General features: G+C 37.7%; 3 protein-coding genes and 1 long non-coding RNA gene across 7 annotated transcripts in view; 3 read left to right on the top strand and 1 right to left on the bottom strand.

Moving 5' to 3' along the window:
• The window catches only part of LOC137169470 (uncharacterized), a 125914-nt gene that overhangs the window by 61747 nt on the left and 47991 nt on the right, over nt 1–16176 (top strand). For all 4 annotated transcript variants that reach the window (XM_067572686.1, XM_067572685.1, XM_067572684.1 and 1 more), the window contains exons 8-11: nt 5379–5480; nt 7200–7313; nt 7569–7682; nt 8702–8815. In XM_067572686.1, coding sequence (XP_067428787.1) covers nt 5379–5480; nt 7200–7313; nt 7569–7682; nt 8702–8815 — 444 coding nt within the window. The remainder of the gene's footprint in view (nt 1–5378; nt 5481–7199; nt 7314–7568; nt 7683–8701; nt 8816–16176) is intronic.
• Nucleotides 1–16176, bottom strand: part of LOC137169482 (uncharacterized) — a 118493-nt gene that overhangs the window by 65438 nt on the left and 36879 nt on the right. The window lies entirely within an intron of this gene.
• LOC137169849 (protein NLRC3-like) lies at nt 10831–11715 on the top strand. Its single transcript, XM_067573253.1, has one exon. The coding sequence runs from the start codon at nt 10954–10956 to the stop codon at nt 11713–11715; it is 762 nt and encodes a 253-aa protein (XP_067429354.1). The 5' UTR covers nt 10831–10953.
• LOC137169848 (neoverrucotoxin subunit beta-like) overlaps nt 12548–16176 on the top strand; it is an 8220-nt gene continuing 4591 nt past the window's right edge. The window contains exons 1-3 of the mRNA XM_067573252.1: nt 12548–12579; nt 12672–12845; nt 13040–13213. Coding sequence (XP_067429353.1) covers nt 12548–12579; nt 12672–12845; nt 13040–13213 — 380 coding nt within the window. The remainder of the gene's footprint in view (nt 12580–12671; nt 12846–13039; nt 13214–16176) is intronic.

The following is a 16176-nucleotide window of genomic DNA, read 5'->3' as shown; positions in this document are numbered from 1 at the left end:
TTATAGAGTAATATTGTAGAATGATTACAGATATGTTATATAAATACAATGGAAAAGGAAAGTAGGCTGCTGTAAAGTCCAATAAAACAATAAAAACCTAAATCCTTTTTATTCATTGTTAATTGTACTTTGGTCATAAGAACTCAGCTGCCCATCATAAATATAAGTTTATTAATCCAACATGTTATATCCTGTATATTCATATCATTAATAATAATAATAATAATCTTTGTATCTGTTTTCTAAACAAAGTTCATGTGCTTTAATAAATTTAATAATATTAGTGCAGCAGCTGTTCAGGCTGATTGATGCTTCAACACATAGAAACATGAATCCAGTTGATTGAGGTGTGAATGAGTTTAAACAGCAACAACATGAAAGAAACTAACAGTCTATTAAACACAGATGTTCACAACTGTAACAGTGAATCTTTTCTCATTTCAAGTAGAATGAAGCTGCATTTAAAATAAAATACATAACTTTTGATAAAATGTGCATCCTAAAATAAAGTGTATTGATCATATCAGGCTCTGAGATGGTTTATTTTCTGTGGCTTCAGTTGGGATCATTTGATATATTTGCTCCAAAGATTTGTTTTTATATGAGACAAACTGGTTTTGAGCTGCTGTGGGAAGCAGCCTGAGAGTCTGACTGTTGTTGATTAAAAGCTGTTCTCACTGTCTAGTTTTCATGTTTTACACTGCAGACCACTGATTGGTCATTTATCTCATTCACAAGCTTCCTGTTCCAGAGAAATCTTTCCCTCGTTCTCTCTCCTCACTGTCTCTCTCTCAACTTACCTGACTCACCTACTATAAACTGTAATATTCTCTCCTCTAATATCTCTGATGGTCACATGACTCCTCTCATATTAATCATGCAGCTCTTTGCTTTATTTAACTTCATGTCAAAGTGTTTCCTCTTTATTTGTGTCACAGTGCAGCTGCTCTGATGGATTCATGTTTTCTAATGGTTTCAGTTCCTCTAATAGAACTACTGACACTGATAAACATGTCTGCTGCTTTCTGATTCTTCTTTTCACTCTTTGGGAACATTTCTGTGAATGAAACGGAGCAGAACAGGTCGTCTTATACGGACATTTAGGATGAAATCTCAGGAAGGTTCAGCTGCTCATGAACAGGTGACGTTCATGAAACCAGAGATTCACAAAGAGTTTAACAGAGTTTGTTGGAACAAACCTCACAGAGAAAAACGTCAGAGAGGTTGAGGAGAAGAAAATGTTCTTACATGAGATTTGATATGAAGAGTTTCAGGACTCTTCCTCCATATTATCATCAACTGTGTTCCTACAATCATCAATTGCACAATTATTCAGTCTAAATAAGTGTAAACTCAGACCTGCTGTCTGTCAGCTACAGTTTGGTTTCATTGACAGAGGTTCAGTCCTGTAGACGCTCTGCCGTCTCATATTTTATCTGTAAAAGGTTTGTTTCTCCATATTATCTCATATTATCCTTTATAACTGCCCTCTAGTAATTATAATCTCATCATTTTAACTTTAATGACTTTGTGTTCTTGTATATGTAGATGTCTGCTACTGTGCACAATCTTATCTTTAGTTTTCTCTCTTTCATCCTTTGAATGTTCTTTCTCCTTTTCTAACGGAGTAACGTCTGCCTCAGAGACCCTGTTTCAGCCCCGATGATGGTTTCTCCTCTTCATCACATTATGCTCTTGTTTCTGTCTTTATCACTTTGTATCTTTTGCATTTGTGTAAACAAATAAAAATCTGAATCAAATCTAAAGTGTGAATCTGAAAAGTGTCTACAGATCAGTGCAGAACAGTAAAAGTGTGACAGAAATAAAACTCTTGATTTCAGTCAGTTTCCTCTGTAAACATCAGGAGGTGAAACACCTGAAGTCATGATCCACCTCACCTGGATTAATGAGTGTGTGTGTGTCTACAACATGTTCTTTCAGTCATGTGATCTGAACGTCATCTGGACGAACATCTGATCGTTTATCTCAATATGCTAATGAGGTGGGCGGAGCTGCTGTTAATGATCATGTCTCAGGTGATTATATGTGTATTAATACTAATGACGACCGTTCATTTGACTGAAATCTGCACATGTACGAACAAATCTTCATCAGTGACTCTTTAAAGTGAACTGACAGTGAATCATCGTCATCATCACTGACTGAATCAGCAGATATTGATCTGTGTTCGTTTCCTCGTTAAAGGTCAAGGTCACTTTTAACGTCTTCCTCAGCAGAAACTCTCAGAAACATCATGATGTGATAAATAAGTCAGCTGAGCTTAGTTTTGTTCTGTTCTGAACTGAACCAGAGCTGCAAATAAGCATCATTTTATCAATTAATAGATCAATAATTCTCTTTTCAAAATGTCAGAAAATAGTGAAAATGTCCAAAACCCCAAAATGTTCAGATTACTGTCATGTATGATGAAGAAAAGCAGTAAATCATCACGTGAGAAGCTGAAACCAGCAGATTGTTGCTTTAAAAATGACATAAAGTTAATTTTGTGTCGATGGACTAATTGATTAATGATTGCAGCTCTAAACTGAAGGTGACAGTTTGAAGTGAAGACAGAATCAGCTGGACGTCGGGACATTTGAACGGTGATGCTTTCACTTAGCTCAGGAAAAAACAGTGACAAACAACATTCAGTGATCATCAATCTTTGAAGTGAACAAAGTGATTCCTGATTTCCACTTTTATTTTCAAGCTTTGATTCTTCTGCAGATTATTGAAGAGTTTAAATGTAGGGGAGATCAGGGACAGTTGTAACACTTTTTGAGATTTTCCCAATAAATCAAAAACCATTGGAACAGTCCATTTGCTATATTATAAACTGCAATGTGTAAACTACTGAAACAATGTTTTTACGTGGCTTTATGAAATATATACAGGTTGTGAAATTGATTTAAATACAGTCACTCCACTGTTACAACTGTCCCAGTGTACAGGGACGGTTGTAGCAATATTTGTAGTGAGGACTCTTTACAGAAAAAGGCCGGTCCCTCTTGGTCTGGAACCAGGACTGAGGAACAGAGTGAAGGCTCGTTAGATTATTAGATGGTCAGTCGGCTCCATCTACTGGACAGATAGTAGAACTACATCAACTGATGTTTGGTTTCTCTGACACTGACTGGTTAGACTGGTTTCCACATCACTCTGATGTTTTTTAGACTTGGACTTTGAAGTTATGAGGAAGTAACAGCGTCTTCAGATCAAATGCACACAGACACCAGGACTGATGAGGCAGAACGAGCAGCTTCTTCTCTCCTGATGTTTCCTCGACACATGAAGGTGGAAAGTGTCTGTAAGTTGACCTGAAGTGAGTTCAGCAGGTGAGAATCCTACCAGAGAAATCTGTAAATGTCTGATCAACACCATCACTTTGATCACATTGTTTTGTATCACTGTTTGACTACAGCTGAAATGTTCCTTCATGCTGACTGACTGTTTCAATAATACATATTTGATTTGCAGGTATAAATATTCTTAATTTTTCTATGTAAGTTAAAGCACACCAATTCTAGAATAATTTATATGTATCACTGTTAGTGATTAGCAGGTAAAATCAACTGCAGTTGTATTTTAATCTCCATCATCAGTGAAAAATGCAGGAAGTGTCAGAACTGGTCGGACAGCTTTGATCAACTTGACTGAGGTTCATTTTTAACTGTTAATCCTCCAAATGTTCAAACAGTCATCTTACAACACTGAGACTGACTCTGTTTAACTGAAGCTCATTTTAAACAGTTCATGTCTCAACTGTCCTAAAGGCTGCAGAATCCTTTCTAGATGTAGATCCAGCCCAGACTGGAAGAACTTAGAGGCTGTTTAGGGCCCGTCAGCCATCAGGGCCCCAAACTAACAGAACATGTGAACTATCTTTGGATTTCTCTGTTCAACTTTTATCATAATTTAAAATATTTAAAGATAAATGTAAAGATTTAAAACACAGGCCATTATTAGCTCTTGTCACTAACTAACATATTAAAATCTTTAAATTGTATTTTGTGGTTCAGGATATAACGAAGCACAAATATGGAGAAAATTTGAACATTATAACAATTTTGAGGATTTTATTACATTGGGAGGCAAATCATTATGTTCTTGTGACTGTTTCAAAATAAATGTTTTGTTTATTTAATAAATGTTAGGATTATATCTAATAACATATTTTTCATTTTTCATTTAAAAAAATGTAGGATTATAAATTTGTGGCTGGTGGTCTGTTAATTATTCTTAATTAAATAGATTATGTTGTCTACCTATTTTACATAAGAATATGGAGAAGAATAATATCCAGCTCAGACTTCTAGTTTAATGAAAATATTAATGAATATTAACATGTAATATGTGCATCAATAGATCAGATTCATGTGTTTGGTCATTACAGTAATTCTCAAACAGAAAACTTTCCCCAAATATAAAGTACAGAACACAACTGACACTGGGTGTTAAAGGGTTAATGTACAATGATACTGATTTTTACATGTTATCTTAATGAATATTTACCTTTCAAAATATCATTAAAAGTAAATCATGTTGTTTAAATAAATGCTTTGAAGTCAGTTAATTAATTGATCATAAAACAGTAAAATCTGCTGCAAATACATCAGCAACAGTATTGCTGGGCAGCAGTTTCATGACAAAGTGGAGATAATGTATTTTGGTAAAGGAAGGGTTAAAGCTTTCAGTTGTTTAAATATTCCACATGTTTTGCTCCTTTTTGTCCACATCAGACAGACAACAATGACATTAGTTTGTGGACAGATGAACATCAGTTTCCAGGTAAATCAGAATACTGCGGCACTGTGAGATTGTTTAATGTCCTCACAGAGAGTCTTGGCAGGTTCCTCCTGTGTGTTTGGAGCTGAACTCTGCTGCAAGGTTCACTGGTTTAATATCATCTTTATGGTTTTGGACTTTGACTGTGAAGTTATGAGAGAGTGACAGCGTCCTCAGATTGATGATGAAGGACTGATGAAGGAGAATCAGCTGCAGCTTCTCTCTGTGTTTCCTCTACAGGTGAAGGTAGAACGACTCTGTGACCAGATGTGGATCTGAGTTCACCTGGCGAGTATTTTCTTCTTTCTGCCACACAGCTGAATAAAAATATATCATGTCATCAGTTTTTAAACAGAAGTGAACTATAACTTGCTGCATATGAGTCTCTAGTGGACAAAAATACAACTGTATAAAAAGGAATATAGTTAATGCAGTTTCTTCAACATGTATCCACAGTGGAAATCTTAAAGTAATTACTGACTTTGGCTCCATCTGGTGGTAGAATAAAGAATGACAGTGTGATAGACAGCAGTGTGGCTCTGTGATGTGCAGCTTGTTGTAATGAATGAGCTTGTTGTTGTGTTTGTGTGAAGGTGTTTCTCTGCTATGGATCAGTGTGAGGACAGAGAGGAGGGAGTCCCTCCCTCTAAAAGCTCTCTGTGTGGGGAACATGACAGCCAGACCAAAGCTCAGAGGTGAGATGAGGATCTCTAACTGTCCATCACTGTTCTCCACTCACATCACTGCACCATCATTATTCACACTCAAAGCTCTGTGTGTGTTGTGTTGAAGCCCAGAGCAGCAGCACAGACCAGACTCTGCTGTATTCAGTCAGGCGTCTGTCAATAAGCTCAAGTCGATGTTTGAACCTACTGAGTTCAACGATGGACATAAATCTGCTGATCAGAGATAAGAAATATTTGTGTCTGTTACTCTCCATCTCTCCTAAGAAGACATATCATGTCATGTCATGACATGTCCTACAGGATCTCACAATGGCCTCAGAGATCCTGTAGGACTTCCACATCAACATTGACAACTGGTGATGGCTAACTGACTGGACATCATGGACAAACAACAGAAGATATAATATAACATACATATCAGTGGAGGCTGGTCCATAGAGGGAGATGTACTTCATTTTTGAAGTATATTTATATATTTCTGTATACTAAGAAAATACACAGGAAACACGTGTAAATCATGTGATATGTTGTCTGTTTTTGATGAGAACATAAATCTGTTGTCACAATAGAACAATACTATAAATTTGAATTTCACTTTGTTGGTAAAATGACACATTCAGAACCACTGCACGGCTAAAATGAGCTCTTCTTTCCTTAGAAACAATATGTATATGCTAAATGTCTTTAAAGAAGCAGCTTTTACACCACTCAGGGGTTTTTGTTTTTGAAAGCAAATTGTTTCATTGGCATATAAAATTGCCCCCCACCTCTCTGATTTCATCAGGTTGGTTTTCCTCCTGTCCTCAGCCACCACTGAGATATATATATATATATATATATATATATATATATATATATATATATATATATATATATATACACATATATATATATATATATATATATATTGTAGCAACTACTGGCAACAATGTAAAAGTCACTGAGAGGCTGAGGTTGGGCCTTGTTTGCCGTTTGTCTGACACGCTACCAAAAAGATTCACTGAGATCAAAAAATAAGATTAATAACTTTTTTTAATGAAAAGGATCAACTTATTATAACGTGCACAAAATATACTCAAAATAATCACAGCGATCAGGTGTAAAACAGCGGTCAACAAAAAATACGACGACCCACTCACCCTCTGTCTTTCTTACCAGCTGGCATGCAGGTGAACAGGTGCTTATATTAACTATAGGATACCACCGCCCATATCCATGTGACCTGATTATCAATCACCGTGATCGTGCAATAATAAACAAACCAAAATAACCCAAAATATAAAACAAAAAATTACTACTTTGCTATTCATTCAAACTTGAAATTAATCCATTCATGACTCCTACATATATATATATGTTCAAAACAGGCATGTTTGGTGTCATGGTGGCATTTTGCATTCCCACTCTTCATTATGGCCACTGTTTGATTACAATTCAAGCACAATGGTCTCATATTTCCCTCAGGCAAAATGAACTTGTGTTTTTCAGTCCAGTCATCCTTAAATGCATGTTTTTCACTGTCAACATCTTTTTTTCTTTTTAGTATCGGCTAGTTTTGAACAAGACATTTTATTTTATCAACTGCAGCTCCTACAGATGTTGCATTTAGAATATTTACCACAGAAGAAGTATGATGTCTTTGTTATTAACATGTTGACAATAACACATTCTTTGTCTGAGAAGAATTATATTGAACATGTGCATTTATCAGTGTTTTGTTTCCATCAGGATCCATCAGAAAAGACAAAGTTACCCTGAACCCAGCTGTGTGTCCATGAAGAGCAACCAGTCTGTGGATCAACCTATTAACTTCAGACATGGACATCAGTCTGCTGATCAGAGGTCAGACTGTAAAATGTTTGTGTCTGTTAATCTGATTTCTCTGGGTTTGAAAATTGTTGTAAACATTTGGGATAATGTAAGTACACAACTCAACAACATATATAATGTAGGTCTAGTTCTTTTTAGACATTTTAATGCAGAATAGTTACATATTATACATATTATAGCTTTAACATTCTGCATATTTTTCAGCAGTATTTGTCCTGGATTATTTTTACTGAACATTTGATTTCATCAGTGTTGTGTTTCCATCAGGATCCATCAGCAGAGACCAGATTCTCCCGAACCCAGCTGTGTGTCCATGAAGAGTGACTGGTCCATGGATCAACCTGTTGACTTCAGACATGAACTTCAGTCTGCTGATCAGAGGTCAGACTGTAAAATGTTTTCTGTTATTATCCAGCTCTCCTAAGAAGACATATCATTGATGTAGAGATTAATTCTTGACCGTGGTGACATACAGTATATCTGTGGTAAATATTCTTAACACAAGGACCACCCATTTAGTTAATCCCAGAGCTTTCTATTGTATCCCATGGCCTTCATCAGTAACAAATAGCTGCTCAGGTGTCATCATGTGAATAAAGTACAAGACTTCAGTCACATGATATCAGATGATTGTACTGGAAAACACAAAGAATACACACACACACACACACACACACACACACACACACACACACACACACACACACATACACATATATATATATATTTATAGATAGATAGATAGATAGATAGATGGTTGATGGTGCACTGGAGAGCATTTTATTGAAAAGTGTTCCTAATATTTTTCCCCCTCATGTATGTTAATGAAGTAGACAAAATATTAGGAAAATCATTCAATGTAATGCACTCCAGTACATCAACACCCACTACAACCTCAATAATAAACATAAAGTAAAATTTATGGCAGAGCTGTTGTATTGGATTACATCAGATTGCACAGGTGTTCCTAATGAAGTAGCCGGTTAGTATATATATATATATACATATACACATATTCTTTCTTAATTTTTGTGATAGATATGTTCAAAACAGGCATGTTTGGTGTCATGGTGGCATTTTGCATTCCCACTCTTCATTATGGTCACTGTTTGATTGCAATTCAAGTACAATGGTCTCATATTTCCCTCAGGCAAAATGAACTTGTGTTTTTCAGTCCAGTCATCCTTAAATGCATGTTTCTCACTGTCAACATCTTTTTTTCTTTTTAGTATCGGCTAGTTTTGAACAAGACATTTTATTTTATCAACTGCAGCTCCTACAGACGTTGCATTTAGAATATTTACCACAGAAGAAGTATGAAGTCTTTGTTATTAACGTGTTGAAAATAACACATTCTTTTGATTGAACATGTGCATTTATCAGTGTTTTGTTTCCATCAGGATCCATCAGAAAAGACAAAGTTACCCTGAACCCAGCTGTGTGTCCATGAAGAGCGACCGGTCTGTGGATCGACCTGTTTACTTCAGACATGAACATCAGTCTGCTGATCAGAGGTCAGACTGTAAAATGTTTTCTGTTATTATCCAACTCTCCTAATAAGTTTGATTAATTGTGGAGATTTATTCTTGACCTTAGTGACTAATACTGTTTTTACACACAATGTCCTCATAAATATAAATACAGACACACACACTCCTCCTACATACACTTTTCAAAAACCACAAACTTTATCTGTATAACATTTTTTAAAACAGAGGTACAAAGTCTTTACACACACAAATGATCAGAGGTAAGACAGAACAGCTGAGTGTTTTATGTGGATCCACTGTGATAGAACACAACACCTTTAACACTGATGTCATTATTTATTCAAAGACTTCATCTTTTCTTCACAGAGTTCATCAGCAGAGCTCAGAGGTTCTCAGTGGTCAGTCTGTCCAGCAGCATCAAACACACCTGGACTCCATATTTATGGTGTGTAAATGTAAAACACAGCTCCTACTGCTAACTACAACACCCATAGACTAAATACTAAACTACCATTCTGGTCCTAACAGTCTCCATGCTGCACTCTGTAGACCAGCAGGTTTTCAGTCTGTCACAGATGATCTGATGTCGACTTCTACCAGTTAAATTTACATTTTATTCTGTTCCAGCTGCTGGAGGAGAACATCATCAGTTTTGTGAAGAACGAGCTGAAGAAGATCCAGAAGGTTTTGAGTCCAGATTACCCAGAATGCTTAGTGAGTCAGAGTGAGGATGAGGAGGTGTTGGATGGTGAGGATGAAGAGCAGAGGAGGAGCAGCAGAGAGGCATTTCTGAAGATCACACTGCACTTCCTGAGGAGAATGAAGCAGGAGGAGCTGGCTGACCGTCTGCAGAGCAGTAAGAGGATTTTAACAGCTTTAACATGATGGAGAGGAAATGGAGGCAACATGGGAGAGCTTTATATTTCAATCTCTGCTGTTAATATGATGCACACATCTTCATCAGATCTATGAATTCTTCTGAGCTGAAAACAGTCAGAAACTGTTTGTCCTCAACTGATGAGCTGAATAGATTTCATAGAGGAGGAAAATATAAACATCTGCAGTTTAATGTTTACATTCTACCAATTTACTGTAGAATCATCTGATTGATTTCATTTGTTTGTTCATTCAGGAACTCGTGCTGCAGAGTGTCAATATAAACTCAAGTCTAACCTGAAGAAGAAGTTCCAGTGTGTGTTTGAGGGGATTGCTAAAGCAGGAAACCCAACCCTTCTGAATCAGATCTACACAGAGCTCTACATCACAGAGGGAGGGACTGCAGAGGTCAATGATGAACATGAGGTCAGACAGATTGAAACAGCATCCAGGAAACCAGACAGACCGGAAACAACAATCAGACAAGAAGACATCTTTAAAGCCTCACCTGGAAGAGATGAACCAATCAGAACAGTGATGACAAAGGGAGTGGCTGGCATTGGGAAAACAGTCTTAACACAGAAGTTCACTCTGGACTGGGCTGAAGACAAAGCCAACCAGGACATACACTTCACATTTCCATTCACTTTCAGAGAGCTGAATGTGCTGAAAGAGAAAAAGTACAGCTTGGTGGAACTTGTTCATCACTTCTTTACTGAAACCAAAGAAGCAGGAATCTGCAGGTTTGAAGAGTTCCAGGTTGTGTTCATCTTTGATGGTCTGGATGAGTGTCGACTTCCTCTGGACTTCCACAACAATGAGATCCTGACTGATGTTACAGAGTCCACCTCAGTGGATGTGCTGCTGACAAACCTCATCAGGGGGAAACTGCTTCCCTCTGCTCGCCTCTGGATAACCACACGACCTGCAGCAGCCAATCAGATCCCTCCTGAGTGTGTCGGCATGGTGACAGAGGTCAGAGGGTTCAGTGACCCACAGAAGGAGGAGTACTTCAGGAAGAGATTCAGACATAATAAGCAGGCCAGCACAATCATCTCCCACATCAAGACATCACGAAGCCTCCACATCATGTGCCACATCCCAGTCTTCTGCTGGATCACTGCTACAGTTCTGATGGAAGTGTTGAAAATCAGAGAGGGAGGAGAGCTGCCCAAGACCCTGACTGAGATGTACATCCACTTCTTGGTGGTTCAGTTGAAACTGAAAACGTCAAGTATGATGGAGGAGCTGAGACAGATCCACACTGGAATAAAAAGAGCAGGAAGATGATTGAGTCTCTGGGAAAACTGGCTTTTGAGCAGCTGCAGAAAGGCAACCTGATCTTCTATGAATCAGACCTGAAACAGTGTGGCATCGATATCAGAGCAGCCTCAGTCTACTCAGGAGTGTTCACACAGATCTTTAAAGAGGAGAGAGGGCTGTACCAGGACAAGGTGTTCTGCTTCATCCATCTGAGCGTTCAGGAGTTTCTGGCTGCTCTTCATGTCCATCTGACATTCATCAACTCTCGAGTCAATCTGCTGGCAGAAGAACAAACAACATCCCAGTTTTCTAAAGTCTTTAAAAACAAACCTAAACTAACACATCTCTACCAGAACGCTGTGGACGAGGCCTTACAGAGTCCAAACGGACACTTGGACTTGTTCCTCCGCTTCCTCCTGGGTCTTTCACTGCAGACCAATCAGACTCTCCTACGAGGTCTGCTGACACAGACAGAAAGTAGCTCACAGACCAATCAGGAAACAGTCGAGTACATCAAGAAGAAGATCAATGAAAATCTGTCTTTAGAGAGAGGCATCAATCTGTTCCACTGTCTGAATGAGCTGAATGATCATTCTCTCATTGAGGAGATCCAACAGTACCTGAGATCAGGAAGTCTCTCCACAGATAAACTGTCTCCTGCTCAGTGGTCAGCTCTAGTCTTCATCTTACTGTCATCAGATAAAGATCTGGATGTTTTTGACCTGAAGAAATACTCTGCTTCAGAGGAGGCTCTTCTGAGGCTGCTACCAGTGGTCAAAGCTTAAAATAAAGCTCTGTAAGTGGATGGATGACTAGAAAAGTACTTATACACTATTTGATTATAAACAAGACTAGTTCTACTATATGGATGGACTGTGTATGGTCAATGTGTGAAACTGTGGCCAATTTTTTTTACAGGCATAGTCAGTGGTAGTGTGTATAATGTGAATTCCTGGATATTAAATGTCCATCTGCAATTTTCTGTGGTGGTCCCAGTAATATTTGTTGTTAAAGTGTACTGAAGTAGCATATCACATGACATGGTTAAGCTACATTTGAGTAAAAAAAAAGGTATAAATGCAGTTGTGAGAACAATACTTTCCACTCATATCTTGGGATGTTTCATTTGAAAAATAACTTATTTTAACATCAATTGTAACTATTCTAATTATTTTTATTTTCTCTTTCATCTGTTTCAATCTTCGGATGTCTGTAAACATATGGTCTTATTCATATGTTAATGTAGGATTAGCATGCTAAGCTGTGACATCTTTCAGAGCACAAAAACACTGTAAACACACCCGTCACCTACCCAGCACAGTGCTGTCAAACTATAAACACCACTGCAACAACTTATTTTTATACAGTCTATAGGCTACACACACAGCACGACAGAGCTATGCTAACAATGCTAGGCATGCTAATTAGCTGCTAGCTGCAGTGCAGGCTGGTAAAATGGATCTACTGCATTTGTTTGTATCCACGGGTTTGTGCTCCTGTCGGTGTCAGAGCCTCCATGTGAGGTGCTTGGTAAATGTGTGTTTTTAAAACTTATTTTGGGGCTGCGCTGAGAGTGACATGTGACTGCTACTTCATCACTCAGTCAGTGAGTCAGTGATGGACATTCCGGGTTACAGGGTTGGTCCATGGCAGGTCCAGCCAAAAATATCAACAAACCTTTAATATTTTATGGAAGGGAAATAACATTTCTTTATTATGTTAATCACTAATTCTTCTTCAGGCTGAGTGGCTGTAACCTCACTGAGAGAAGCTGTGCAGCTCTGTCCTCAGTTCTCAGCTCCCAGACCTCTAGTCTGAGAGAGCTGGAATTGAGTAACAACAACTTTCAAAATTCAGGAGTCAAGCTGTTGTCTGCTGGACTGGAGAGTCCACACTGTACACTGGAAACTCTCAGGTCAGGATACAGCATCTATAATTTTGTTATCTTGAACAATGAGAATAAAGCTGACTCTGAGAGAGATTTTAACAGTTGATTATTTGCATGCTGCTTTATATTCAGATCAATGTCAATTATTCTGCACAAGATTTGTAGGACTCTGGTACTTATGATTAAAAAACATTGTGTTATCAATCTTTTTATATTTCAAGTCTGTCAGGATGTCTGGTCACAGAGGAAGGCTGTGCTTCTCTGGCCTCAGCTCTGAACTCCAACCCCTCCCATCTGAGAGAGCTTGACGTGAGCTACAATCATCCAGGAAAGTCAGGAGAAAAACTTCTGTCTGCTGGACTGAAGGATCCACACTGGAGACTGGACACTCTCAGGTATGGACAGATAGGTGGACACTCTCAGGTAAAGAACTTTTATGCTCAAGATCCATGATCAAGAATGAACTTTTATGTTCAGCATAAAAGTTCATTCTTGATCATGGATGTAATAGTTTGAAGGTCATGTAATGTGAGTGAAACCTCTGGAAAGAGCTAGTAAGTCGACATAAAGTTATTCTTTTGTTAAACTTTCATGTTGTCATGGTGTTGTAGGAGCATTAATACTTTATTAATGAATTACCTTTACCATTAGGGCACCACCTCCTTTTTGGTTAGGATTTATTAGTGCCAGGAGGAAGCACTAACCCTTGTTCAGTTTAATCAGTGAATCAGTCTTACAGTCATAAGTTCTTGTCCCAAACAGTGACCTCTGTTTACTGCAGCTCAAAGAAACAACCAAACACTTTTAGGATAAATGAAGACATTTATTAATAGCTAAACGTCTTAAGGATACATGATAAAGCATAGATAATATAACATATACAGATAATATACAGAACAGTATAAATAAAAAGAAAGTAAAATAAATAAATAAATAAATAAGCCTAAGAATGATAAAAATTAATAAAGAAAATTATTCAGCAAGAGTGGCTCGAAGTGCGTGACTCGAGGCTTAACGTGTTGTACCGGGGAATGCTGAGGGGAAAGCTATTTCAACTTCTCTAAATAAATTCTTTCATTTTAACGTTATTCGACATCAACCCTTGATCACAAAGCCATGTTATGCCTTACTGTTGAGGTGTGTCGTCGTGGTAGAGGCGTCATCTTGGCAGGTCCAGCGTTGTTGGTGCAGCATCACCAGCGGTGTTGCAGTGGAAGAGCCCGGATCAGCTGTGGGCTGTGGCGCATCTCAGTGGATGCAGAGGTATTGAATGCCGGTAAAGAATCAGGCTGTTTCAGGCTGCTCTGAAAGAGTGTTAGGCCTGCTTCACTTCTGGCTTTCAATATTGCTCTCAGAGATCAGGTTCAGTTTCAAGCGTTCTTCTTCTTCTTCTTCTTCTTCTTCTTCTTCTTCTTCTTCTTCTTCTTCTTCTTCTTAGTTTAGTCTGACTGCGCTCAAGTCTTCAGCGGCGTCTACTTGAAAATAAAATACTGTACGTGTTTACTTCATATTAAATTACTATACGTGGAAATACGAGACTTAATGTTACTAATAAAACAAAACAAATTAACCTGTTGCGATAAAAGATTGAATTCGGATACATTTGATTGAAAAAAAAATAAAAGAGATGTCTTAAGAATTTTCTTGAGTACTTGGAGGCCAGCTCAAAGAGGAATCTATTTGAGGCTGTTTTTATAAGTTAGAATAAGATGGGAGGAGTTTTAGGGACGTTCTAAAGGGGTTCGCGCCGAACTTTTGATGAATATTCCATTTCTTTGTACTAGGGGCTTTAGGTGTGGCTGGTGGTCTGCAGCCTGCGTCTCCTGAAGCAAAGGAATTTGGGAAAATCTAATTCTGAGTTTTTACACGCAAAAACTCACACTTCAAGTCACTCTTGCCTATTATTTCACATTAAGCTGTAAACACATTCCTGTCATAATGTCCAAGCATTCATGATATTTCTGATTAATAATGGTCCTGTCAGCTTGTATCATATTTGTAAAACCATTAAAGAAACAGCTGAGCAGTTTACGCAATTCATGATAATTCATTTGTTCTAATAACAAACATTAACCTTCATATTAACACTTCATGATGTCACAGAAGCATACAACCCTCATTAGTTCTACTTTCTCAAACTATCTACACATCTTAAACCATCTACTGAAATAAAGTTTAATACTAAAGTGAAAGGAAATAAAGTTCTGCAACACTTATGTGATTAGATTACTTTCAGAAACATATTTAAATATAAGTTGACATAACTCTTACATCATAATATAAAAGCATTCAATGTGACTATTTAACAATAAAAGAAAACTTTAAACTCAAATCCTTCAAATATTATCTTTACATTCCTATTATTTTAGAAACTTCAATCTTTGAGCCAAACTACTTGTCTAATTTAACTACTAAAATATCATTGTCTATGAGATTAATAGATCACAAGTTAAACACTACAAATACATGGTTATTAAACATTCATTAACTCTTCACATAAGGAAATTTAACTCTTGTCAATAGATGGCAGTGTTGTTACCTGTAGTCTTACCTGAAGTCTTATATCTCTTTAGGAGATAGTCATACATATATGAAAGTTATACCATTCTTCTTGTATTTACACGACAAATAACATGATATAAGTTGCATAATGATTAGACATTTAATTTACATGAATTTCAGGTTTGCCTCAGATTTGCAAAGGGGGCTTCACAAAGTCCTCATGAATGTGGATTAGTTTATGGCTTTGTTGATAAGAGTCTGTCTTCCATCTATAAGGTGGGAGTTGTTTTCCTCCGGTCCAAGTGGCCTTTAGGGTAATTTCATGCTTTTAGTTCGTGTCGTAATTCAACATATTGAAATGGTTTCAAGGAGGTCTTCCTGGGCCTGTTGAGTATCACTGATCGAACCCCCACTTGGAGGGTTATAAAGGTCAGTTCTGCAGGCCGAGGGTCCGCTCTTACAAACTTAGGAATCCAGAGAGTCTGTCTCTTATCAGTGGTGTTTTCTCCCAGAAGCCAAAGGAAGCCAGGCTTCCCCTGCTTTTTTAGACTGCAGTTGTCATTTCAATAAAAACACTTCGTTTAACAGTTTTGGTTATTCTGTGCTGTTGTTGTCATCTCTTCCCCATTTCTCATTGAGTATTTTACAATGAGTGAAACAGCGCCCCTCTAAATGTTATGTGGTGAATGTGTGGTGAAACACTATATTGCACTTCTACTGTAGACTAATGTCATGTCCGTGGGGAGGCCAGACTGAAATTGGCATCCCTTGGTGAAAAAAAATTGAAGGATTAACCAATCAGATGAGGCTACCCTCATGCCACTGCCAATCTGTGATTAGTCAGGACTATACCAAG

The sequence above is a fragment of the Thunnus thynnus genome, chromosome 18 (genome assembly GCF_963924715.1).
Source record: "Thunnus thynnus chromosome 18, fThuThy2.1, whole genome shotgun sequence".
Taxonomy (NCBI): domain Eukaryota; kingdom Metazoa; phylum Chordata; class Actinopteri; order Scombriformes; family Scombridae; genus Thunnus; species Thunnus thynnus.
Note: the sequence above shows the minus strand (reverse complement) of the source record. Positions and strands in the feature narration are given on the sequence as shown.

What these genes read in the sequence shown, in the direction of transcription:
- LOC137169849 (XM_067573253.1), top strand. Translation starts at nt 10,954, where the DNA reads ATGATTGAGTCTCTGGGAAAACTGGCTTTTGAGCAGCTGCAGAAAGGC.